General features: G+C 36.3%; 1 protein-coding gene across 3 annotated transcripts in view; it reads right to left on the bottom strand.

Annotated features, from left to right (window-relative positions):
• Positions 1–26,109, bottom strand: part of fhip2b (FHF complex subunit HOOK interacting protein 2B) — a 57,147-nt gene extending 31,038 nt beyond the window's left edge. Inside the window, exons 1-6 of one of the 3 annotated variants that reach the window (XM_039769220.1) lie at positions 25,894–26,109; positions 24,135–24,213; positions 13,764–13,933; positions 12,670–12,774; positions 5,398–5,520; positions 51–317 (exon numbers count right to left, since the gene is read on the bottom strand). In XM_039769220.1, coding sequence (XP_039625154.1) covers positions 51–317; positions 5,398–5,520; positions 12,670–12,774; positions 13,764–13,933; positions 24,135–24,213; positions 25,894–25,944 — 795 coding nt within the window. In that variant the 5' untranslated portion in view covers positions 25,945–26,109. The remainder of the gene's footprint in view (positions 1–50; positions 318–5,397; positions 5,521–12,669; positions 12,775–13,763; positions 13,934–24,134; positions 24,214–25,893) is intronic. The other 2 variants (XM_039769219.1, XM_039769221.1) reach the window with 2 other exon arrangements.
• Positions 26,110–27,232: the final 1,123 nt, after the last annotated feature.

Below are 27,232 nucleotides of genomic sequence, written 5' to 3'. Positions count from 1 at the left end.
ACAAAGGCGAATTTAAAAGAGTTAGTGAAACATAAAAGAAAAACACTGACCTTGCTTTTAATCAACTTAATTAAGGCACGGACCAAGTTGGTTTCTGCTTTTTTAGAAAGAGACAAAGAGTAAGCATTTGCTGTATCTGGGCTTCCAACGGCATCAGACTGAGCAGTAATGTCCATTTTCATTGCAGAATGCTCAGCAGTAACAGAGGACACTTGGCTTGGACTGGATGCATCTTCTGCAAACATGTTTATATCTCGAGCATGGGCTCCATTATCTGTGGTAAAACTATTGCTTTTGTCCTTGTGTTGACAAATATCCTGTAAAGATAATGATGAAATTTATGTGCAACATTATGTTATTTTTATATTGACTTGGCCATTTTCTGGTGTCCTATGCCTTCACAGAATTTCTCAATTTGTACTGTCAATTGAAAGAATAGTACCACCAGTGTCTAAATTCTTATTAAATGGTAGATTACAATGGTGCACAGAATATAGTTTAACACACAGAGTAAACATAGTATTTGTTGAACGGGAAGACAATATCAGCCAAAAACATTATGCGCAATAGACAATGAAAAACAATGTAAAATGAGGCAGTAAATATAACCAGTTAAAGCTTCAACACAAACCACATTAGTCTTCCACTACAATGGGTAGAACACTGAGTAAACAATGCTCTTCTGTTCTACCTCTTCTTAATCTTCACAAGAATGAAACTGAGTCTACACTAAACCTGCGTCTGATTGTCACTTTGGGAAATATTACTGAGGTTCACAGATATTTAAAATATTCCATTACTATTATAATATCTGTAATATTTTTCCAAAAAAGACAAAATTGACCAAACTAGATATTCATAATGTTGGCATGGCATGCTGATAATGGACCTTTATCATGCACTAATCTCATAGCTGAATATTATTTAAGAATATATGGATTTCATTACCTGCAAAAAGTATCTTTATTAACTGTGAGTAATGGGTTTTATCATATTTCATCATTAATGTACATAGATGACAGAAAATGTTCACAGTGCCAATATTTCATGTAACTGAAAAGGCTAGATTAGAATCTCACACTGGAACATTCTTAATTTTTTGTGCTCTCTCTCTCAGTTGGTATAAGGAAAATTCTGATTATGCCTGCCTTAAATAGATACTGAGTCAATGCCAAAGCTGCATCACAAATGAGTTATGACACCGTTTGTGGAAAGAGTTATACTAACACGTGACCAAGTCTACGTGACCATCATCATCATCAAGCCCTTCCGTGAGAATCCTAAATCCAAAGAGGACTGTTTCATTTATGTTAGGTAGAATGCCCAGAGGGGACTGGGCGGTATCATGGTCTGGAATCCCTACAGATTTTATTTTTTCTCCAGCCGTCTGGAGTTTTTTTGTTTTTTCTGTCCCCCCTGGCCATTGAACCTTACTCTTATTCGATGTTAATGTTGATTTATTTTGTTTTATAATTATGTCTTTCATTTTTCTATTCTTTAATATGTAAAGCACTTTGAGCTACTGTTTGTATGAAAATGTGCTATATAAATAAATGTTGTTGTTGTAACACACTTATAATTCATTTGGAAGGTACAATGCACTCTTCACATTATTTAGCCACAATATACCAATAATGATCAAAATCAATGTGATAGGCTTTAGTGTCGTAAATTTCTGCAGCACTCTTCTGCCAGAAAGTTTGCAACAATCAAGAATGCGACTTCTGACATGTAACCTGCTTAAAAGATAAGAATTAAACTGAATAAAACATTTCACAAGGATTAAAATGACTAAAAAAAGCAATGAAAGGAGAGAACCACAATCAACTGATAGCAATACAAAATAAACCAAGACAGAACATATAACAGAATACATAATCATTAAAATAGCTCAAAAGCCTGAGAAAATAAATAGGTTTTAAAGTCTGACTTAAAAATATTTGTTGTATGGGATGACTTAATAAAAGTCTTGGGGCAGCAACAAAGGCCTGTTCACCTATAAACCTCAACCAAGAGCATGAAACAGTTAAAAACAACTGATCAGAGGACCGTAGGACTCGCTTGGTAAAATCGGGGCTGACAAGGTCAGGGATATTGGTGGGCGCTATACCACAGAGAGCTTTAAAAACAAATTGAATTCAATTCTGTTTTACAGGCAGTTAATGCAAGGATGCAAATATAGAAGTGATACTCTCTCTTCTCATCTTCATTTTATGATCACTTAATATATCACTATTAACAAAAAAAAGAGGCACAATCAGTTGCTATAAAATGCTGTGTGAGTTCTATTTCAATTAATCAGGTGGTTTTAAAAAAAGGATTTGTGCCAAAGAATGCACACTTTCAAAAATAAAAAAAACATTTCATTCCTTGTGCAATGCTCTTCTTCAGAGCAATAGATTTATAGGCTTAAATAAAAGTATGCTCTACAATTGTGTTTCCCAAAAATGCACAGAACAACAAGTCTTGTTACTAGCTGTAATGTCTAGCATAGCAAGTGTAACGATTAAAACATAATTAAGGGTCAACAAAGGCTGACTAGTAGGCATAAGATGATACACTTAGCCCACAATACCATTCATATAATTCTTCAAGCTTCACAATAAAATATTCCTAGAATATATTTTTATCAAGGAAATTAGTTACTTATTACTAGACAATGATAAATCTAAACTAGGCAAAATAAATTCAAATCAGTGCACAAAAATGTAAGCTTAAAATATATGTTTTTACAAACTTTTTATATTTATTAAGATAAATCGCTCTAGTATAATAAAAATATCTTGGAAAGAGAGAAAAGACATGACTTTCTCAGAGAGACACATTCACGTCCTGCAAGACGAGACTTTGTACCAAGAGATTTAACCATGCCTGGGGCCGGAAATAAAAGACAAAGAGTAGATGACAGTAAACAATTCAAAAAAGTTGGAGCAATACACATGCAGAGCAGGTTAGAGATAATGGAAGTACGAAAATTCGAAAGTCTCAAAAATGTTATAGTAAAGATCGCATTAGCACAAACAACTAAAATTATTACTCAGTGAAATAATGGAACAGCGAAAAGAGATTGAATATATTGTTCAGATCTAAACTTTAAGTCAGAGACTTGTAGATTGTCTAATTCATGTTTCCATCATGGAGAAGTAGTGTTTCTTCCCCATGAAGAGGCGTATCCGCGAAAATTAAAAGATTTGCTGTTTGGTGAAAGTTAAATTCCGCGAGAGAAAATTTCAAGCCCTGTGAGACAAGACTTTAATCTAAGAGATTTGGAAAAGTCCTGCCCACATCTAAAACACTTACAACCACACACACGGTTCAATCATTTCTCATTTGTGTGAATGCTATTGTCAGACACAGTTCATGTAGAGAAAAAGAAACAATATTCACTCACGGGCAGTTAGACTGTACATTGCATTGTCACGATATAATTCCAAACACGGAATCAAAATTCAATGCGATATTGACAAAAACGTGAAAGCAAAAAGAGATTGAATATATGGACATAGGTGATATGACAGAAGTATGTAGATATCGTTTGGCTTTAAACTTTAAGTTGGAGACTTGTAGATTGTCTAATTTGTGTTGCCAACAGGGAAAAGTAGTGTTTCTTCCCAATGAAAAGGCCTATCTGCAAGAATTAAAAGTTTGGATCTATAAAGAAAAATGTAACATTCCCTTTTAAGAAAAATGAGAATTTACACTCTGTGACCTCTAAACTGTGACCTTTAGCAGTTGAAACACTCACTTACTGGGTACAGATGTACCAAGGACATATGTATGATTTGACTAGAAAAGCAAGCATTAGGGCGCATTGGGAATTTGGCTGCCTTTTCTCTCTACCATGCTAGAGGACCAGCTGTTGAGAAAAATGCAAGATCCACTGCTGTATTATTCCTCCTTGCTGAAATCTACCCCTATTTCTCAATCAGTATCCATTATAGGAGTATTAATGTCCTAAGCACTCATTCTCACAACTGTGGTTTATGAGAGTTGCAGTAACTCCAGATTAGAGCTCCCAGTATCATTTGATTACACTATAAAAACTGTTCCGATACAATAGGGAAGTTTGTGCTTTGGTGGACCCAATAGAGTTCAATCTGAAGACAAACATGTTTATGCACTGGTCAATTTATAAAACAATGCTGCAATTCACCGGAATTGTCTGAGGATGCCACTCACTAAATTAAGTGTGGGCAAAACATTTATTCTGATTATACTATGTGACGGCTTAAGGTGAACTATCACCTTCACATCATTATGGAAACAGTGAATAGTGGTTCTGCCAAAGTGCAGTTAATTTGGTGTGTTATACCTTAGTTCTTATTTTTCGATCAGGTTTTTAAACCCCCTGCCATCCATGAAAGATGCTTTTGTTTGCCTTTGTGTTTCATTTCAGTCATGGTAATGTCATACATTGCACAATACTAGATGACATTTCGTAATTTTATATCATAAAATATTACATTTTGTCTTGTGCCTATTGCCTAGAATGTATTGTTTCATTTTATTTGCTACATATCAGCACACTGACAGAAACAACTAAGTGGCTGTTACAAATGTCAAAAACACTTTACAAAGGAAGGTTTGCATATTGGTAATGATGCTGCGCTTTCAGATGGGGATTTTGAACTGCCTTAAACAGAAGAAGCTAACACTGAGAGTATTTCTTGATTATCTCCAAGTGTGAATGAGACAGGAATTCCTATTACTCTAATGTGCTTTCTTTTTAGGTATCTACAGTTGTGTTTCTGTACTACATGAGCTTATTTTTACAAATCTAGTTTGACACAGATTTCTTAACATATGTAAGGCTGAAATGACTCAAGACTTAACTTCTTTGATCTTCAACAATTCACTCTATTTAAATCTTCAATCTTCATTCTATCTCATTAAGTGATTTACATTACTCTTGGCCAATTAAGTCAGTTAGTCATTGTCCAACCCGCAATATCCTGATACAGGGTCATGGGGGTCTGCTGCAGCAAATCCCAGCCAACACAGGGCGCAATGCAAGAAGAAACCCCGGGCAGGTTCGCCAGTCTACCGCAGGGTCAATTAAGTGATACATGCAATACCGAAAAAGGAACTAACTCATAACAATATTTGTTGGCCGCTGTTTTCATTATTCACTATTACAGATGATGATTAGTTTTTGGAGCTCTAATTGCATGCCATCATTTGTAAACAAACTGATTTAGGCATCAAAGACAAGGCATGATAAAATAAAACAGAAGAAAAAAAGGGGTATAATAATTTGAAGAGTTTTGTATGATTAAATAAAGAAAATGTTTTCAATTCATATGAGCACTACAATTTCACTGAACTTATCTAAACTATGTTAGAAACATGAATATTACAATCAAACTGGAAAAGTTAAATATGGTTGAAGGATTTTACCTCAAGAATATATGTGAAGAGACGTGGATCTTGCTTCAGTTTTGTGCAAATCATGTTCAGAAACATGGCTTCCTCCCTTTCAGTTTGTGCTCCAGGAGTAATTCCACATAGACGTATCAACTTCTGTATAACAATGGACACAAGTATTGTCAGTCTGAATATGAAATAAAACAAGAAAATTAGCAGATAACAGTTATAATAACTAATCATTAAATAAACATTCTAGCGACTATAGTTGAATGTAGTGTCATTTCTATTTTGAAATGTCATACCTGAAAGAAAAAAAAAGACAAAACTGTAAAAATGTAATAAAGAATCAAAATTTAGTTTATTTAGTCCCTGGCAACTCAGACTGGCTGGTAACAGTCTGACTTCATTAAAAGCATTTATTATTTTTAACCTAACATGATGCAGACAGTGTAAAATGTTAAAACTAAATAAATTCATCTCAGAGTTTAGGTACACAGCTACAAGGGAGACATTACACATATCATATACTAACATGCTTGCATAACCACTCTCTTGTACTGATGTCTAAGAACTGCTTACACAGCACTGGGTGACATTTCTGGCTTGGAATATAAAGTAGATTGAGCGTGTCCTGACTAAATGCAATAAGGATTTTTATTTCAATTTTAACCTTTTGAGACTAAATCAATCCCCCCACCACCCTCACTATTACTGTATGATGAATTTAAAAGGTCACACGTATTTCTAATATTCACTCATACACTCACCTAAAGGATTATTAGGAACACCATACTAATACGGTGTTTGACCCCCTTTCGCCTTCAGAACTGCCTTAATTCTACGTGGCATTGATTCAACAAGGTGCTGAAAGCATTCTTTAGAAATGTTGGCCCATATTGATAGGATAGCATCTTGCAGTTGATGGAGATTTGTGGGATGCACATCCAGGGCACGAAGCTCCCGTTCCACCACATCCCAAAGATGCTCTATTGGGTTGAGATCTGGTGGTCATGTTCAAGAAACCAATTTGAAATGATTCAAGCTTTGTGATATGGTGCATTATCCTGCTGGAAGTAGCCATCAGAGGATGGGTACATGGTGGTCATGAAGGGATGGACATGGTCAGAAACAGGTAGCCCGTGGCATTTAAACGATGCCCAATTGGCACTAAGGGGCCTAAAGTGTGCCAAGAAAACATCCCCCACACCATTACACCACCACCACCAGCCTGCACAGTGGCAACAAGGCATGATGGATCCATGTTCTCATTCTGTTTACGCCAAATTCTGAATGTCGCAACAGAAATCGAGACTCATCAGACCAGGCAACATTTTTCCAGTCTTCAGCTGTCCAATTTTGGTGAGCTCGTGCAAATTGTAGCCTCTTTTTCCTATTTGTAGTGGAGATGAGTAGTACCCGGTGGGGTTTTCTGCAGTTGTAGCCCATCCGCCTCAAGGTTGTGCGTGTTGTGGCTTCACAAATGCTTTGCTGCATACCTCGGTTGTAACGAGTGGTTATTTTAGTCAAAGTTGCTCTTCTATCAGCTTGAATCAGTCGGCCCATTCTCCTCTGACCTCTAGCATCAACAAGGCATTTTCGCCCACAGGACTGCCGCATACTGGATGTTTTTCCCTTTTCACACCATTCTTTGTACACCCTAGAAATGGTTGTGCATGAAAATCCCAGTAACTGAGCAGATTGTGAAATACTCAGACCGGCCCGTCTGGCACCAACAACCATGCCACGCACGAAATTGCTTAACTCACCTTTCTTTCCCATTCTGACATTCAGTTTGGAGTTCAGGAGATTGTCTTGACCAGGACCACACCCCTAAATGCATTTAAGCAACTGCCATGTGATTGGTTGATTAGATAATTGCATTAATGAGAAATTGAACAGGTGTTCCTAATAATCCTTTAGGTGAGTGTATTGTGAAAAAACATACACATTCAGAATGTATGAAAACTCTCTACATGGTAATTTTGAACAGTATACAGTATAAAGCTCAAAGCAACCAATTGCATGCATTAGCACAGTTTTCCAGATGTGTTGCTGTGCTGATGCCAATTTTTATGCCTATTACAATGAACCACACTGTCTGGCTTGTGCTTCTTGTTATCATAAGTAACTGGAAATAATGAAACAAAAATGTGTTCAAAATTCTAGATAATTTTAATCTTGATAGAAGTGACTCATGTACAATATTAAATTATTTACACCATGCTCTACAGAGATTCACCAATTATGTCTGTAATTAATGATTGAATTTCCGTTTCTGAGATATCAATTGAAAGGTCCCTTTCCCACTGTTGCTCATCTAAGGATGTTAACAAGTAAAACTGGAAGTTAGGCAATGTCATGCTACTCTCTGCTTTAGGTCTTTACAGTGTCAACTTTTCTATAGACAATTCAATCTTTTTAACTAAGTACTTGTTATGTATAAAGATGCACTGAAATTGAAATAGGATAAGAATAGTTTTAACACAACTAGATAGCTTAAGAGACAACTTTTTATAAAAGATTGGTAGATAGCCATCTACAGTAGATCTGCATTTTTCACATTCATTATAAAAAACTCAATTGCCTTTTTAGTTTTAATGAACTTTGGTGGTGGGTTAAAGTCCTTTAAAAGAAGAAGTGTATTGACCTGCTGCCGTTTTATTTTATTGAGTAATTTGATGGCAGAACTTTTCTATCATAACACTCAAATGTGTATAAACATTTACATTTCTTACTATTTTAGCTACATCTTTATATTCACAAACTTAAATTATAGCTGTGTTGTAAATTTCTAGCACTCCAAACTTCCTTATCGTAAAATCTTATTAGCCTTTCTGGATGGTCATAAAACCAACATAACTTTAAAAGCAGCATGTAAAATATATGAAATGATTTTTAAGAGTGTTCTGGCCGGTATCTCTAAGGGTGTGTTGGTCTCTATGAAAATATCAATTTGTGCAAAAATGATTTAAATAAAGTCTTCCTTTAATAGTATTAATGGTTTTAATTGACATTGGGAAGATGCATTAAAGTGCATAATAGTTTAAAATCCAGAACGGAAGGTAGAAAGTTATCAAACTACAAAAGACAGTTTGTAAATACTGTATTTATGATTTACTGTTGGAAAAAAAGGAATATTGCCTTGAATATGGACTGAAAGCATTTTATCGGTTTGAGAGGTTGTTATCCTTAATAAAACTAAAACAGTCTTAGATGTTGATACTCTCTCTAAATCAGGACTTAACACAACACATAAAATCTCCTGCCATTAAGAACTATTATCAAGAAAGTGATTGCATTGTGAATAAGAATTCCCAAAATACTTGTCATTGAATGATAAAAATGACAAACCCACTAACTTTAAAAAAAAAAAAAGAATCCTTACTATATAAATGGGTCTCACCTAAAAATACCTCACATATTTGCAAGGAATTAAGTTTTATAAGCATTTTTCCTCTCAAGTTCATGATCAAGACCCTTTATGTACAGTGCATCCGGAAAGTATTCACAGCGCATCACTTTTTCCACAATTTGTTATGTTACAGACTTAATTGATTAAATTCATTTTTTTCCTCAGAATTCTAAACACAACACCCCATAATGACAATGTGAAAAAAAGTTTACTTGAGGTTTTTGCAAATTTATTAAAAATAAAAAAAACTGAGAAATCATGTGTACATAAGTATTCACAGCCTTTGCTCAATACTTTGTTGATGCACCTTTGGCAGCAATTACAGCCTCAAGTCTTTCTGAATATGATGCCACAAGCTTGGAACACCTATCCTTGGCCAGTTTCGCCCATTCCTCTTTGCAGCACCTCTCAAGCTCCATCAGGTTGGATGGGAAGCGTTGGTGCACAGCCATTTTAAGATCTCTCCAGAGATGTTCAATCGGATTCAAGTCTGGGCTCTGGCTGGGCCACTCAAGGACATTCACAGAGTTGTCCTGAAACCACTCCTTTGATATCTTGGCTGTGTGCTTAGGGTCATTGTCCGGCTGAAAGATGAACCATCTCCCCAGTCTGAGGTCAGGAGCGCTCTGGAGCAGGTTTTCATCCAGGATGTCTCTGTACATTGCTGCAGTCATCTTTCCCTTTATCCTGACTAGTCTCCCGATTCCAGCCGCTGAAAAACATCCCTACAGCGTGATGTTGCCACCACCATGCTTCATTGTAGGGATGGTATTGGCCTGGTGATGAGCGGTGCCTGGTTCCCTCCAAACGTGACGCCTGGCATTCACACCAAAGAGTTTTTTGTTTCTCATGGTCTGAGAGTCCTTCAGGTGCCTTTTTGCAAACGCCAGGTGGGCTGTCATGTGCCTTTTACTAAGGAGTGGCTTCCGTCTGGCCACTCTACCATACAGGCCTTATATAGACAGGTGTGTGCCTTTCCAAATCATGTCCAATCAACTGAATTTACCACAGGTGGACTCCAATTAAGCTGCAGAAACATCTCAAGGATGATCAGGGAAAACAGGATGCACCTGAGCTCAATTTTGAGCTTCATGGCAAAGGCTGTGAATACTTATGTACATGTGCTTTCTCAATTTTTTTATTTTTAATAAATTTGCAAAAATCTCAAGTAAACTTTTTTCACATTGTCATTATGGGGTGTTGTGTGTAGAATTCTGAGGAAAAAATGAATTTAATCCATTTTAGAATAAGGCTGTAACATACCAAAATGTGGAAAAAGTGATGCGCTGTGAATACTTTCCGGATGCACTGTACTAGCTTGGTAACTTTAATGAATGATCAAAAATATATTACTTATGTTTACTTTCAGCAAAATTCCATATTTCCCACTACCAAGCCCTTCTACCAGTAATTAGTACTTCAGAATCTTCCAAGAAAAATGTGATCATAGAATAAGGCCCCAAAATGAGGCCAACATCAAAAGAGTCCCTGTCCTCTAACACCCCAAAAAGCACTGCACACCTGGAAAACCTGGAGGGGACTGGGCAGTCTAATGGTCTGGAATCCCTACAGATTTTATTTTTTTCTCCAGCCGTCTGGAGTTTTTTTTTGTTTTTTCTGTCCCCCCTGGCCATTGGACCTAACTCCTATTCTGTGTTAATTAATGTTGACTTATTTTACCTTCTTACTGAGTCTTTTATTTTTCTATTCTTCATTATGTAAAGCAATTTGAGCTACTTTTTGTATGAACATGTGCTATATAAATAAATGTTGTTGTTGTTGTTGAATAGGCCCTTCATGGAAACAACCGCAAGCTATTTACATACTGACACATACTAATTATCATAAATGTTTCTTGTATTCCTAATAGTACTAGGGTGTTGTACTGTGTTAGCCATTACGAATGTAGTGAGTAGTTAAGCAAAATGACATCTTTTATTGGTTAACTAGAAAGATTACAATATGCAAGCTTTCGAGGCAACTCAGGGCCCTTCTTCAGGCAAGATCAAGAAGGGGCCTAAGATGCTTAGAAAGCTTGCATATTGTAATCTTTCTAGTTAACCAATAAAAGGTGTCATTTTGCTTAATGTCTTGTACTCCAAGTAAGACAACCAAAGAGTAAAAATATAAATTAAAAAAAGAAAAAAAAACAGTAAGGGAAAAAAGACAACCGAAGTATATAGTAACTTTTTTCACTTCAAAACATCAGAAGGATAACTAAAATAGGTAAAAGAAACAGATAAACAGATGAAATCAACGACACTTACAAGGAGTACACAATACACATTAATTGCCTTTTATTATTATAGCTTAAGCTATAAAAAAAAGCTATAAAAAGCTTTAGCAACACTACCCTTTCCTTTATGACAAATTAGTAGTTAATGCTTCTTTTTGCATGTTCATTTTTATTCTCATATTAGCAGGGCTACCTGCCACTACCATGGAAAAAATTAAAGGTTGAGTCACTAAATAAGTTCCAAAATTTAGGAATATTTTGGCTCAAAACTGAGCATTGGGAGCAATACATTCTGGCTTATCTTTTAGAATCTCTATTCCAGTTGATGCAATTGCTTATTTAGGTTTTAAAATAGCTAGGAGAAGTCTTTTTAAACTTTTCTACACCTCTTCAGGTGTGTTGTATGTGTTGGTTTTAAACATCAACAACAGCCCTCAGTGTAGCAGGAAAAAAAAGGGGCTCTATCAAACAGTTACTGTTTAATATCATTGTAGGCAACCCTGTTATAAGAAGTTACCACACAAAACTTTACAGATAATCTAATACACCATATTGGTCTTCAGCAATTTATCAATACCACGGCTTTCTCAATTTGCAGCACTAAGTTTAAATGTTGCTTAAACATCAATTATTTACAATTTTAATGGAAGAACTGCTGACCATGCAGATTAAAAGAGAACTTTTAAAGATCCTGAGGGCACCACATAAAGCTATAGGAGAATATAAAGAAAACTGGGGAAAGTATAAAGACAGCTTACTTAGACACTAGGTAACTGACATTATGCTAAATCATAACAACAGCAAAATCACTTCCACATTCTGGGTGAACCTTACATTTGCATGTTTTCAGGTTAAAAAGCATAATCTACTGTATATCAACACCAAAATCTATATAACATTAGACGAAACATTTTAAATGGATACAAATTTACAGAAATATTTGCCATTCAGTTAACATTTCCATGTTGCCAAACATTATACTGGCAATAAAAACAGCAAGGCAGGAACCAGTACTGACTAGTTTGTTTCAATTATGAAAAGTTGTCTTTTATGAATATCACACACTCATGTATGGAGTAGCCATGCTGAGATTCTACTTGACTTCACAGACAATCTCTGGACTATAAGAGAACACTGACATTTAATGTGAGTACAGCAGGGTATGAAAGATTTAAACAGAAAGCACTGTAGCCAAAAACAGTCCAGGGTAGAAGCTCTGTGATACAACAGTACTCTTATTGGTTTGATAAAGAACCCTTTTCATTGAAAAATCTTTTGACAGTGGCAAATTGCATCATTCTCTACAAGGATATTAAACCATTTTACACCTGTTCTAGCAATCTGAATTCTAAGAGTATGTGTGCATGCACATGAAACTGAATTCCTCAGTGGGGCAAAAAAGTATTTAGTCAGCCACCAATTGTGCCAGTTCTCCCACTTAAAAAGATGACAGAGGCCTGTAATTTTCATCATAGGTATACCTTAACTATGAGAGACAAAATGAGAAAAAAAATGCAGAAAATCACATTGTCTGATTGTTAAAGAATTTATTTGCAAATTATAGTGGAAAATAAGTATACTGTAAATGATCAATAGGAAGAAACAACAGAATTATTGTATTATGAACCTAAAGCCCAGTTCACTTCTTACTCACCTGAACAGGCCGGTATACAGTAACAATGTGAAGAAAAGGTTGCCTGATCTGTGCTAAAAGCCTGGAGAAGAATACAAGAACTTGTTGCTGCATACCAGGAGGATACTACAAAGAAACAAGGGATATTAAAAATGATATAGGCATGAGCTACATTTGTTAACTTAAACTTTAAACAAACAGATCTCTTCAGGATTTACATTATGCTATTACACTTCTATACATCATTCACACAGAGCAGCATGGATGCATAGATCTCACTTTGATCCTTTCTTAAAGCAGGGGTTGCTAAAGATTCACAAAAACACAGGTTAATTCAATAATCACTATTTCACAAGTGATCCCATGTTTAGGATTTTAACAATAAGGGATTAAACATTTTTGTTAATAATGGATTATACGTTCAAAGCATCAGTACAGTACTGTATGCGTTTACAGCCTAGAGATCAAATATTTAAATAAAATACTAAAAGCAAAAGTAATTACAGAAATGATGTTTCATTTGGACATAAAGTATTCAGAGTATTTCACAAATTTCTGAAAACACTTAGCAGCTTAAAGTAAAGAAACAAGTATTTTTAGATAATCAATGAATAGAGAAATAAAACAAGTCCCTTAACAATGGGTTTTGGTCCTCTGTTATGAGTTAAACATTTTTTGTATACCAACAATTTCAACACAACGTAACAAAATTATTTCCTTAGTAAGTGTGGCAATGTGGTGCAGCAACTAGTGCTGCTACCTCACAAATCTAAGAGTCTGGGATCAAATCTTGGCTTGCCTGCAAATGAAGTATGCAAGGGCTTTTCTTTGTATGACCTACTTCTCAATGACTTGCAGTTTAAGTTATGTTAGCACTCTGAAATAATGACTAGTTAGTGCAAGTGTGTGCATGAATGTGTTTTGTGAAGCACTGCCACGCTTTTGTCAGCAGCTGATAGGATCGTATCTGGCTTCCGTGACACTGCATTTGAAAGTGTGGATTAGAAAATGGAACTGATATAAATAAATCTATTGATGTAGCACCCATAGCATTTTTGCTATAGAATTTTGCCCTCAGACAGTGAATTAACAGGAAACAGGAAAGCCACTTTTACCTCGGCTTTCCCTAATGTGCAAAGTGTTTCTAAGATTTTGTGCTGCAGAAGATACTCCATACATGGTCCCATCTCTTCAGACTCTTGTTGCTTCTCTTCATAAACCAAAATATCCAGCATCTGTTTTAAACGCCATGGGATGTCAGTCTTTTTAGCAGGCTGTGATTCGTCTGGGGAAAGAATTATTACTATTATCCCTTTCCATCAACATAAGTACATTACTGTTTTTCTTTTTTTTCAGCTATAGAAAATATTTTGTATTTATTACTTCCAATAATCAAACCAAGTATTTCTGAATTCAGTAATCAGTCTGCAAAAACCAACCATGTGCAGTAAAGGTTGGAACAGAGCGTTATTGGAAAACATACACCCATCAGAATTAACATGGCTATTTAAATATCTGGATGCTAACAAACTAGTAAACATACTGAAAAATAATTCAACTAAATTACAATCAAAATTGCAAAACGAAAACAAATATTCATACAAAAATACATGCTCAGTATCGTATCAGTTTATTTATTAAAAGCAATGTTGGTTTATTTGCTCTTCGAATATTCAGAGTTTTACTTTTGAAGCCACAAACCTCAAAGTTGGCATTCAGGTAGTTCTTGCCATGTCAGGTTGGGAAGGTGTATCAGGTTCAGAATGAGTGGAATTAACTCCACAGCTGACTCAAATATCATAATGAATTGGGATTAATTATTGTATTTATAACTTTTTAACTTTTTCCCAGTTTAAATGACTGGAGAAAATTTTGCTGGAAAAGTGAGCTACAATTTCAACATTGAATTACATTTGCATCAGATACAAAAAACAAGAGTATTGTATACGAAGCAGCTTTTCAGAAGTAACAAAAGATGCATACTACATTCAGCACGCTTATATGTAATATACAATCTGTAATTATTTTTGCGCCTTTCTATTTTCTCACACACACATGCACCACTGGGTAACTCTGCTAGTATACTATATGAAATTTTATAAAATTAGCAATCATCACAACAAAAATCTTCGCAACTCCTACTGTATATGCCCAACTATGTGGACACCACTTTATTTTGGGAAGAATAGAAAGAAATTCGTCATTTTGTCAGAGTTTTCTTAAAGAAGTTAATTTATTTATGTTTGTTTGCATAGGCAACCCATTCACCGATTTATTATTCTCTTCTTGGAGAATATACCAATAATAATAATAATAATAATCTTAATAAAAATGCATCTCAGCAGATACTGCACACACACACACAAGAGTCATTATACATCTCTTGGTCAATGCTAATTTCAATCTCTGAAACCATCTTCCTAAATCTTTGTGAAGTTAATCATATTTAAAACACCCTACTGAGCCTTCTTATATTTTAGCTGGCTATATCTCTAACATTATTCTCTAATTGACTCCTCCGTAACAACTATAAAAGTTTTATCTATATAATGCATTTATCCTTCAAGAAATACTACAACTGTACTTTAATGTACCATCAGTTCATGTACACTTGTATAAACATTTCCAAGTCTGTTGCTTTGCAATTTAACATACTGTATATTGAAATATCCTTTATTTTATTCTGTTACTTTACTCTTGTGTACTTTTCAACATTTCATGGTATGGTAAATTAGCGGATGGCCAATACATAAAATTAATACTCATCGATTGCTAAGTCAAAGTTATCACTTTCAGACAACATAGTACTTGATCTGCCTAGCTCTTTACAATAACTCATGTATGTATAGATTTCATTAAAAAAAAGGTTCTAAACACAGATAAAAATCATGTAGAAAACATATCACAGCTAGTAACAGTTACTGATAACAGGAAAAATAAAAACAATTATTTTCTGTGTGTTAAACACATACATAAAATATTATTTTTGATCCATGTGTTACCTTAACTCATTGTTATAAAATTAATTGTTATTTTTATACAATTACATATTTAGATCTCACAAAGAGAGACCAGGTTTGCCCTCATATTCCAATGTATCATGTTGCTACCTGTAAAGTGTGCGATGAAGTACTCTTTCAACATGCATGTGCATGCGGATTAGGTAGTGACATTGCCCTTTTCCATACGTGTGGATCAAAAGCCTGACCCCAACACATAAAGACCTTTGAAGACTAAGCAAACAGGAGACCAAACTAGCCAGTTTAAAAATTGTTCCAAATTAAAATGGTTCTGTGGCTTTTGTATACAGTCCACTGCAGACATGCAAAGACTTTTCATTTAAAAGAATAAAGAAGTCCCAATTACTTTTTGGGCATTCATATTTTAGCATTTTACATTGACACCAATTTTTGCCTAAAGAATCATTTTTTTGGCATGCGTTTGGCACAATTACTTGCATATAAACAGTAATGTTGCACCTTTTGAGCAACTATGTTGCTAAATATAACCTTTTACAAAAACAAGAATTCAACTGCATGCACATCAGCATTTTAATAAAAGCAATACAGCCTACCTTCCTAAACCCTTCCAATTACTCAAATTGGCTAGCGAGTGTCAGGAAAAAGAGCTCATGCTGATAAAGGAAATATCTACAAATGATACCAGAGCTTCTATAAATATACAAAAAGGACCTTACAATCATATTTTTGGAAAAGGAAAGCACAGTAGCCATACTGTGAATACATTATTTCTCGCTAAGTGAGCCAGAGCTCAGGTTCATCTCAAAACTATACATAGTAAACACTTTTCCAGATCAACACTGTCCAAAAATAATCCCGGATTAGGTCTACATGTGTGACATGTCTTCATGTGCCAACTGCTTCAAACTTATCAAGCAGTACTGGGTTAATAATAAATTATTTTCTTAATGTTTTTTGAAGATAAAAGTGGAAAAAGCATCAATACTTAATAATAGCCTTCACAATGCTACTAGCCAGCTGACTCCTTGCATTCAACTGTTCCACTTTATACCACAATTTATTTATTGAATAAATTTATTGAAGAAACTGTCCTGTAATGCTCACAATTTGAGAAACCTAAATTTACTTGTTAAGTACAACTCAGGTTTTAAATACATGGCAAGCATGCCTGAATGTTATCATTAGGTAGCACTCACTTTAAAGTCTTCAAACAGATTTCTTACAAACCACTAGACACCATTATCTTATTATTTTGTAACTGATTAAATCTATAAAAAAAAAAAAAAATCTCCATCTGGTGGAGAAAGAGCATTAGAACATGCCTGCGGGATAGAATATAAAATTGTAACTGAAAATTGTGTGCCGAATGATAGTTTATTGATGCTCGGAAAATGAATAAAAAGAAGATATTTTGTGCTATAGGAACTACAAATATGAAAGGAAACCTGAATATACAATTTTGCATTTAGCCTTTGCTCTTTCCTTTAAAATCAACAAAACTAAATTACCATGAACACTACTGAGCTGTGTATAAAGGAAAAATTAGTCTGCACTTGCAATTCGCAGGACTTCCGCAAATCTGAAAATCCATGAATACGTTCAGCAATGTAGGCTAACAAAGAGAAATCGAGAGAGAGACTATTGTCAGATGTTCAACACTATTACAGTACTACATAGTACTATGTTTAGATAACAGTAAAATACAAAACTAAAGTCTGTACCGTATACCTAGGCCGAACTGCAAATTAAAAAACATTGATATCCACTTTCCCATGATGTCTTTCACACATTTGATGAATGATTTCCTGCTCTTTTCTCTTGATATATTGTACCTTACCGTCAAATTGTTAATACTGTAATTGCAAAGAACTGCAACAGCTGACTCCACAGAATGAAATATATTCAATAATACAACACTTTCTTACAGAATCACAATTTTTCTCAGTCTATTTGACTATAAACCCAAAAATGTATTATGGATAGATAATAATAAGGACAAGGAGGACAATGTGTTGAAAGTAACAATCTGCAGAAGATCCCAAGTACTTCATTTAAAATATGAAGCATGCCAGAGATACTGTCAGTATATACCTTGTTCATTTTAATGTAGCATTATGAAGGGTGGCACCCTGGCAGCACTAAATTTAAGGCAGGGCACATTAAAAACCAAATTAGAGTTGCAAATTAACTTAACCTGCAGTTTGGTTACTAGAAGCCAAAATGTGACATCACATTAAAAAACAAAAGGCATATATGCATGTGGATATGCTCAGACAAAAGCAACATCCAGTACAAATGACTAATCTAATTTTTTCATTTCCAATCAAAAATAAAATGAAAAAAGCCTCCTATTACACAACATTCATCTACCATTAAAAAAGTCAAACCGAATGGTCAAATTTCTTTATGAGTATTTAAACTTTGTGGTGCCTGTGCAAATTACAAGGAAAATACAATTCTACAGAAAATGCATAGAAAGACAATTTCCCAAAAGTACTAACACTAAAATTTTAAATCAAAAAAGGTAAAGAAGTTATGCCTGATGCCGACCTAAACTGCAATTAAGGTAACTTTTCAACCTGAGAGAAACCTGTGCTTTTATGACCATTTGCTACAGTGCATCCGGAAAGTATTCGCAGTGCATCTCTTTTTCCACATTTTGTTATGTTACAGTATAATTCCAAAATGGATTAAATTAATTTTTTCCTTAGAATTCTACACACAATAACCCATAATGACAATGTGAAAAAAGTTTAGTTGAGGTTTTTGCCAATTTATTAAAAATAAAAAAAACTGAGAAATCGCATGTACATACTGTAACTATTCACAGCCTTTACTCAATACTTTGTCGATGTACCTTTGGCAGCAATTACAGCCTCAAGTCTTTTTGAATGTGATGCCACAAGCTTGGCACACCTATCATTGGCCAGTTTCGTCCATTCCTCTTTGCAGCACCTCTCAAGCTCCATCAGGTTGGATGGGAAGCATCGGTGCACAGTCATTTTAAGATCTCTCCAGAGATGTTCAATCTAGGGAATCCATTCCCGGACGGGTATATCCATTCCCGGGAATTCGGGAATCCCGCATGTCATTCCCGGGAATCCCGGGATGACACAGTGCACGAGCATCTCACATGTGAACAGTTTTAGAACGACCGACATCCCGCACGCACGATCAAACGCACGAGCTACTGCAAAACTCCTGCTGTGATCTAGTTAGCCTTCCAATTTATATTGACTAAAGAAGGGATTTAAAAAAAAAATGTTAGGGGAGGGTATGGGCTTTATGTGGAATTGGAAGAGGATTTTTTTCTCTCACAATGTCACAATCGAAGTGCGTTTGTCTGATCTGTCAATCTATCATTGCTATTCCAAAGAAGGAAAATGTGGAAAAGCACTTTCGAACTGTTCATAAAAACTACGAAACTGACTTCCTTCCGAAAAGCTATATGAGAAAGAGAAAAGAGAGGGAACTAAAATCGAAGTTAATCGGACAGCCGTCATTTTTGACTCAGCTGAATTCAAAATCTCCTTGACTGCATTATTCGGCTCTACTTATTTATGCGAGTCAGCCTTTTCCGACATGAAGGTTATTAAATCCAAATACTGTAGTGACCATACATGAATTGAATTGTTATTGCGTCATAAAGGTTATTCAGTTATGCAAGGTACGACAACATATTTTGATCATTTCGATCTGGTCATTTTAAAAGTAGCTCGCAAGCCGAAAAACTGTGGGCACCCCTGATCTAGTTAGTAGCTTAATAAGAGCGTAGAAAGCATAACTTGTCCAGTGTGTAGTTGTCCAGGCGAGAGCGTACTTCGTGCAGACTATACTCCAGCTGCTGAGAAAGCATGCTTTGCCTCCACTGAAGTAGGCAGCACAGTCATCAGATACAGATACACTTGTTCTAAAAAACGCCCGCGCTTGCCGTTGCTCTGAAACACCACCATTTCACCTTTTACTGATGCATCCAGTTTCTTGTCATCATTCTGTGATGGCAAGTTTCTTGGCACAGATAATGTGGATATAAAAGACTGACACATTGCAATTTCAAGTTGCTGTTCAAAACTGTTGTTTGACATACATCCATGAAGTCTTCAGTTTTCAACTATAACTCTGTTATTTCTTGATCGATTTTTATGCGAGCTTGTCCATTCCCGGTTTCCTGGGAATTACAGCAGTTTCAAAATGTCAGGGAATCTGGAGCCCGGGAATTGGCCTGGCCCGGTGCCTGGTTTCCTCACAACGTGATGCTTGGCATTCACACCAAAGAGTTCAATCTTTGCCTCATCAGACCAGAGAATTTTGTTTCTCATGGTCTGAGTGTCCTTCAGGTGCCTTTTGGCAAACTCCAGGCAGGCTGCCATATGCCTTTTACTAAGGAGTGGCTTCCGTCTGGCCACTCTGCCATACAGGCCTGATTGGTGGATTGCTGCAGAGATGGTTGTCCTTCTGGAAGGTTCTCCTCTCTCCACAGAGGACCTCTGACAGAGTGACCATCAGGTTCTTGGTCACCTCCCTGACTAAGGCTCTTCTCCCCTGACCGCTCAGTTTAGATGGCCAGCCAGCTCTAGGAAGAGTCCTGGTGGTTTCAAACTTCTTCCACTTACGGATGATGGAGGCCACTCTGCTCATTGGGACCTTCAAAGCAGCAGAAATTTTTCTGTAACCTTCCCCAGATTTGTGCCTCGAGACAATCCTGTTTCAGAGATCTACAGACAATTCCTTTGACTTCATACTTGGTTTGTGCTCTGACATGAACTGTCAACTGTGGGACCTTATATACAGGGCTCCAGATGGTGACTAAAATGGTCACCAATGCGACTTGATTTTCTATTTTGCGACTAGTTTTTTCAGCCCAGTCGCCGGTGGCGACTCTCTCTCTCAATCTAAGAAAAGTTTTAAATTTAAAGCAGCAGAAGCGGCTTTTAATTATGTGCAAACACTCTCAGCCCGCGTCTGCCTTTCCTATTACACTATCACATGATTAAAGCCAAACCGAAGCGAGGCATCATCTGACACTCCCACTCTGCTTCAAACGTCATCTCGCTAACTGCTGCAGATAGGGATCTGAAATAGAAGAGAATCGGGCCATGACTACTTCTCGAATTCTGTCCTAACTTTCCACATAACACGCAAAATGTTCTAAGTTTCCATATAACATGCAAAATGGCCAAATGAAAAATTTCTGACTTTTTCTCAATGCCCACTCGCCCAAATCCTGCCTGTCTACTTCTGAACAATCCAAAAATAATTCATTTAGTGGGTTATCTGAGGTACAGCCACCGGTGTCCAGAAATGTACAGTTATTAAAGGATGACAACTCCGTCCCGTTAGCAAAATCTTCTGCGCCCGCGGCTCCGACGCCTGGAACACAGTTTAAAGTGGCTTGGTTACAGGAGTTTGCTTGGTTACTGTATAACAAGGGAAAGATGTATTGCAGCTTTTGTGCACAAGCCGGACAAGAAACTGCTGGAAAAACAGAATTAATTTGTGGTACAAGCCATTTTAAAAAGGAAACTGTGAAAAAGCATGGTGAGAGTAAGAAACACAAGAATGCCAGAGACTGTGTGATAGCTAGGTCTGCTCTTCGTGACACCCCCATAGCAAAGTCAGTGCAACATGCTTGTGAGAAAGTGACAGAAAATGAGATGAAAGAATTAAAAATAAAATTCAATGTAGCATATATGATTGCACTGGAAGAGATACCGTTCACAAAGTTTAAATCTCAAATTCTGCTGATGAAGAAGAATGGCATGGATGTGTCAAAAACATATGATAATGATACAGCATGTGCAGAGTTTGTAGGTTGCATTGTAGATGAATTAAAAAGTAATGTGCTGGAAGAAGCTTTAAAGGTAAACTACATCTCTGTTATAACTGATTGTGGAAGAGATGTCCCAGGGAAAGACAATGTCATCACATACTGTAGAAATGTATCTGATGGAACACCTAAGACTCATCTAGTAGGTTTGGCTGAGATTGATTATGGTCATGCAGAAGGGATTCAAAACACCATTAAATCACTGCTTCAGAATGCTGACCCAACCAACCCAAATTGGTGGGTACATAAAATGTGTGCTTTTGGACCAGATGGTGCAAGCATGAACATGGGTGCAACAGGGGGAATAGGGGCACTTTTCAGAAAAGAGATAGGTGAACATGCTCTGTCTTTCCACTGTCTACCCTATCGGCTGGAACTGGCAATGCTAAAAACTCAAAGGTCAGTGCCAATGATTGAAAAAGTTTGACCTTTTACAACTAGTGTGGAAAACGTATCATTTCAGTCCCAAAAGCAAGCGGGAGCTGAAGGCTATAGGAGCAGAGTTAGGATGCACAGTACGAAACCCATCAGCAGTAAAAACAGCGCTGGTTGCCACACATTTATCGGGCACTCTGAGTTTTTCTCTATTCAAACTATGCAACAGGTCAGGGGCAGTACACTGTTGTGCACGATCATATGGAGGACATTGCAGTCATGTCCAAAAACATAGACATAAAGGGAAGAGCCAAACACATTGTTCAGTAAATGGAAAGCCTGTCTTTCATTGCCTTTTGTCACTTTTTACATGACCTTATTTCAAAGGGCTCACAGCTGAGCCTTATGCTTCAGAAAAATTCTCATATACTTCCAGTTGCTGCAATTGTGGGCTGTGTGGTAACAAATTGAAGGAAAATGCTTTGAGAGAAGGGAAGCTGCGGGAATTCTTACAGCACATAGGTTCTCAGCCTGAAGGTTCAGTGCAACAGGAAGGGCCATCAACAAGCAGGAGTGAGAGGGCTGCGAGTAGCCACACAGTCATAACCTTCCAAAATGTTAAATTGAAAGGCCCCAGGTTGACATTACTGTTAAAGAATTGAAGATCAGGTTTGCAAACATGATTTCAAGTGTTACACTACACGGACATTCAAAGGGATCAGAAATCATCAAGTCATTTTCAGTGTTTTGTCATGATGCATGGCCAGAGGACATTGATAGCTATGGCAAGTGTGAGACAGACACACTTGTTAAATGGTACAGGGAGCTCTTATCAAACAATGGCTGTGATGTCACAGCTGTGCAGAAGGAATGGCTAACGTTGAAAATATTAGTGAAGGGTCAGTTTATGAATAAAACTTACGGTGACCTATGGACAGTGATGCTGAGCAAGGAGCCGTTCTGTACAGACTTTAAAAATCTGCTTCACTTAGTCGAAATAATGCTGGTGCTTCCGATATCTGCAGCTCAGTGCGAGCGAGGATTTTCAGCACAAAACAGAATAAAATCAAAAGTAAGCAACTCCCTAAGTGTAGAAACACTGGAAGACTTGGTAAGGATCAGTACAGAGGGCCCTACACTTGAACTTTTTGACCCAGAGCCCAGTGTAAAGCGCTGGTTGTCAGCCAGCAAAAAAAGCGCAGACCAAAGTATACTGGCTGGCCTAATGATGCTGACATTGTAATGGCTAGTGATAGTGAACTTGAAGAGTAATTAATTTTGTTATATTTGTACACTCATTGCAAAATGATTATTTCAGAAATTATTGTTTATAATGTTTGTTATTGTGTTAATTCTTGTGTTAATATGTGTAAAACATTTTCATTGTTTGTATTTGTAGTGTTCCTTAGACATGTTGTGTATAAGACTCTTGAAGTATTGCTTATTAGTAAACATTTGCACTGTTCACATTTGTGTTATTTATTCTTCTGTTATTATTATCATCTATAAGACCTTGCAGAGGACACTAGTAGGCAGGTCAAATAGCTCAGATAGGAGAAAGGAAAGGCAGTGTGAGGTAGACTGAAGAAACAAATAAACAATACAAGTAAATATTATTTGTTTATTTCACATTTGGCATGCGGTAGAGATTATGGCTCCCAACAAAAGCATTTGGCTCCTAAATATTTTGGGTTTAGGAGCCAATGGCTCCCAAATTTTTTTTCTGTCTGGAGCACTGATATAGACAGGTGTGTGCCTTTCCAAATCATGTCCAATCAACTGAATTTACCACAGGTGGACTCCAATTAAGCTGCAGAAACATCTCAAGGATGATCAGGGAAAACAGGATGCACCTGAGCTCAATTTTGAGCTTCATGGCAAAGGCTGTGAATACTTATGTACATGTGCTTTCTCAATTGTTTTAGTTTTAATAAATTTGCAAAAACCTCAAGTAAACTTGTTTCATGTTGTCATTATGGGGTGTTGTGTGTAGAATTCTGAGGAAAAAAAATGAATTTAATCCATTTTGGAATGTGTGTAACATAAAATATGGAAAAAGTGATGCGCTGTGAATACTTTCCGGATGCACTGTATATACTGTAACGAATGTCATTATCTATTTAATTCTTAAGAAAAAAACTTTGACATGACTTATTTTGTATTACCAACACTTAAATTACATGGCCAACTGTTCCTACAGAGCATGCAAATGAACAACACTTTAATAATTAGATTAATAAAAAGGATTTCTTATTTCTAATAAACATATAACATCTTAATATATGCATGAGCAAATTTCTTACCTGTGGTTTCAACATAATAGGTGGTAATTCCCTTCCAGTGCTCTATAAATGAGTCTTGTAGATTAACAGTCGGTTCTCGCTGTTTTGGTTTATGAGAGAAATAGAACAAGAAACATAATTATCTGAAAGAGCAAGAAGCCAAGTAGTTCTGCACTAATGATGAAATGAATGAAAGCAGTAATGCTGTCCGAGGTAAAGAATGCAGTGAAAATACCACTTGAACATTGACTAACATAAAACCACTTTCCGGCACTATAAGCAAGATAAATCAAATCACTTTGTATTGCTGAATCCTCTAGTACACAGGACATCTGACCCTGATGTATCCTTTAATACACAACCTACTGCAAAAAACAGTACCAAGTAAAGGAAAATGAATGTGCTATTTCTCAATGTGGGAATTAGCTTGAGTATTTGTTTCAATGTTTAAATCCAATGCTTTCCTTATAAGCTGTTGAGTATTATCTAAAGGAACAAAATGTTTATTCTTCTTAAAACAAAAATATGATAATTTCAAACATTATCCAATAGGGTTAGTTCAAGTTAAAAACAAATTAAGATAAAAAAAGCGAAGTGCAATTATGAATAAAAAAATGACTGACTGCACATCCTCTCTCTGTGACACACGAACACTGAGGACTTTCAGTCAATCAGTTACTCAGCAGATGTGTGTCAACAAACGCTACTGGGGCTCCTTTATAAAACCAGTAATACGCCTACATATCAAGTCTGTATCAAGAGTTTTCCTTTTTCAATTTTCAAAGTAATTCTGGTGTGTTTAGACTATGGAGTGTATATTTTATATGATGTATATATTGTTTTTCATAAATTCCACATACTTAATACGTGCCAGGAAAGAAAACCAAAACTTGACAAACACCAGATAAGGCAAGAAAGCATGTCAGGGTGAATTCTGGCTGATAAAACAGCTGTTCTCATATACAGTATTTGGGCTCTAGTCTTAGCCAGGAATGTTGGAATGCTTGCTATTTTTCAAAACTGCCCCAGGTATTTTCGTCACTCAATCTCATAGAAGGGTATAGTATAGAACTTTTAATTAACACCTTGATGAAGGGAAATAAAACAAGAAATAAATAACCAAATATGATAGTGCGTCATGTTCCAAAAAGAAAGAGAGAAAACAGAGATAACGCATACACAGAAAAAAATTCTCACGATAGCAAGCAGGCTTTACATTTTTGGAGCGTGTGTTATGTATTGGGTAGAACACAAAATTCTGGCGCACTATAACGTGTACACGGAGGCATGTGTCATGTGAACAATCCGTCTCACGCAGAAATCGGTTGATTTCAGGGGAGCACAAAAACATTTAGGGGGGCACTTTAATTTCTCCTTCAAGAAATGTGTATACTTTAAAAAGTGTAAAATACGTGATGGAAAACATACTAATAAGTGTGCTACATTTAGAAAAAATACCAAGCAAATAACGAACTGTTTTCTCGCACCTGAACGGTTTAGAACTTCTTCATAAGACATTATGAATTCTTTATTTATCATGGCCATAAAAGCTCGCAATTGAAAACATTCAGGAATCAGTAGTACACAAAGGAGCGGTCCGGCATGAAAAAACGTTGAGTTTTTAGCCTGATTAAGGTGGTCTTCGCCTTTGACAACAGTACAAATATACGACACAACGCCCTCACTTGCCCTTGCTCTTCTTCAGTACAAGACGGAGCACGAAAGCCACGAACTAAAGTTTTTCCCCATTAATTGTGATCCCTTTTCTCGCAGGACTCACCGTCTCCAGCGCTTGCTGGAACAACGCGGTCAGCTTATTCAACATGTCCATATCCAGCTTTTGTAAATTACATCATATTTTTTTTTCTGTGTAAGGATGTGCATGGAGTTCAAACTACATTAGAAAGGCAGAAGCTAAAAACAAACTTCCACGTTGACGCCATGTCTAAAACCAACCACTAGAGGAGCAGCTGATTTCTAACCACTACAATAGCCAGAGGAGCAGGCGGAGTGTTTGTCGCTTCCCGATGTCGAATTTCGCACTAGAACTTCCGCTTCCGTCCCTTTTTTGATGACGTAATTATCGTCTGTCCTGTATTAATGTGCTGGATCTTTAACTTTTACATTATACATCTGAGTATTGTCTTAAAGCGTATCAGCAGGCCAGATCTTCTACCTGCACATGTCCATTTTAATGTAACATCATGTGGTAATGTTTAACTTTTTAGTCTTAATGATAATATTCCATATTTAAATACTGTATACCTTTTTTGTAACTGATGGGACAAACTTAGAGACAATATGTTAAATGCGAAGTTCATTCTTTTTGAACTGCAGGCACTTCATAACACTTACATTATTATGTCACTTGTATTAAATTTTTTTTTAATTCATATATGTAATCGTTGCCAAATTTCTTTAAATTATTGCAGTATAGTATATTCTGTTTTGAGTTTACGTGTATGTGTTCGGGTGTAGGTGTTATTTGTCAAACTGCCAGGTATTTTGTAGTCAGACACCTTAATCGAGACATTGGCCGGGAATGAACTGGCAACTTTCTGGCATAGGGTCCGGTTTATTACCCAGTACACTATGGTGCACATCTTTAAGGTGTGATAGGAAACCAGAGTAGCAGGGCAAAATCTACAGGGTGGTCCAGATCTAATTATGCAGTTATGAAAAGGCGAACACATCGCGCTCGTTGTTCGACTGACAACCGTCTCTCCGCCATTTTGGAATGCAGGGCAGGTGCTGCCATCTATCGGCAACAAAAATAATTTTTTGTGAATTCGCTATGTAATAAACTTAAGTTATAAAGTAATGAAAATTGCATAATTAGATCTGGACCACCCTATACATAAACACGGGTAGAACTGGGTCTATACAGAAAGTGACCACTTTCTCAAGAGCTGCCATAAATTCAGTCAGTAGTTCAATATTAAGTTGCGCTAACTCAATGCTAACAGAACATTGAAATTTCATTAGCATGCTAACAGAATAAATATTATCTCTGTGATAATATTGCAGATACGCTTAGGCCAAATCTATGATCATCTGAACACATTATGCAAGATGCTTTGCAGTAATATTATAAATATTTTAACAGTGCAATATATACT

This window comes from Polypterus senegalus, chromosome 11 (assembly GCF_016835505.1).
Source record: "Polypterus senegalus isolate Bchr_013 chromosome 11, ASM1683550v1, whole genome shotgun sequence".
Classification (NCBI taxonomy): Eukaryota; Metazoa; Chordata; class Cladistia; order Polypteriformes; family Polypteridae; genus Polypterus; species Polypterus senegalus.
The sequence above is the reverse complement of the archived record's forward strand: the minus strand, read 5'-3'. Positions and strand labels throughout refer to the sequence as shown.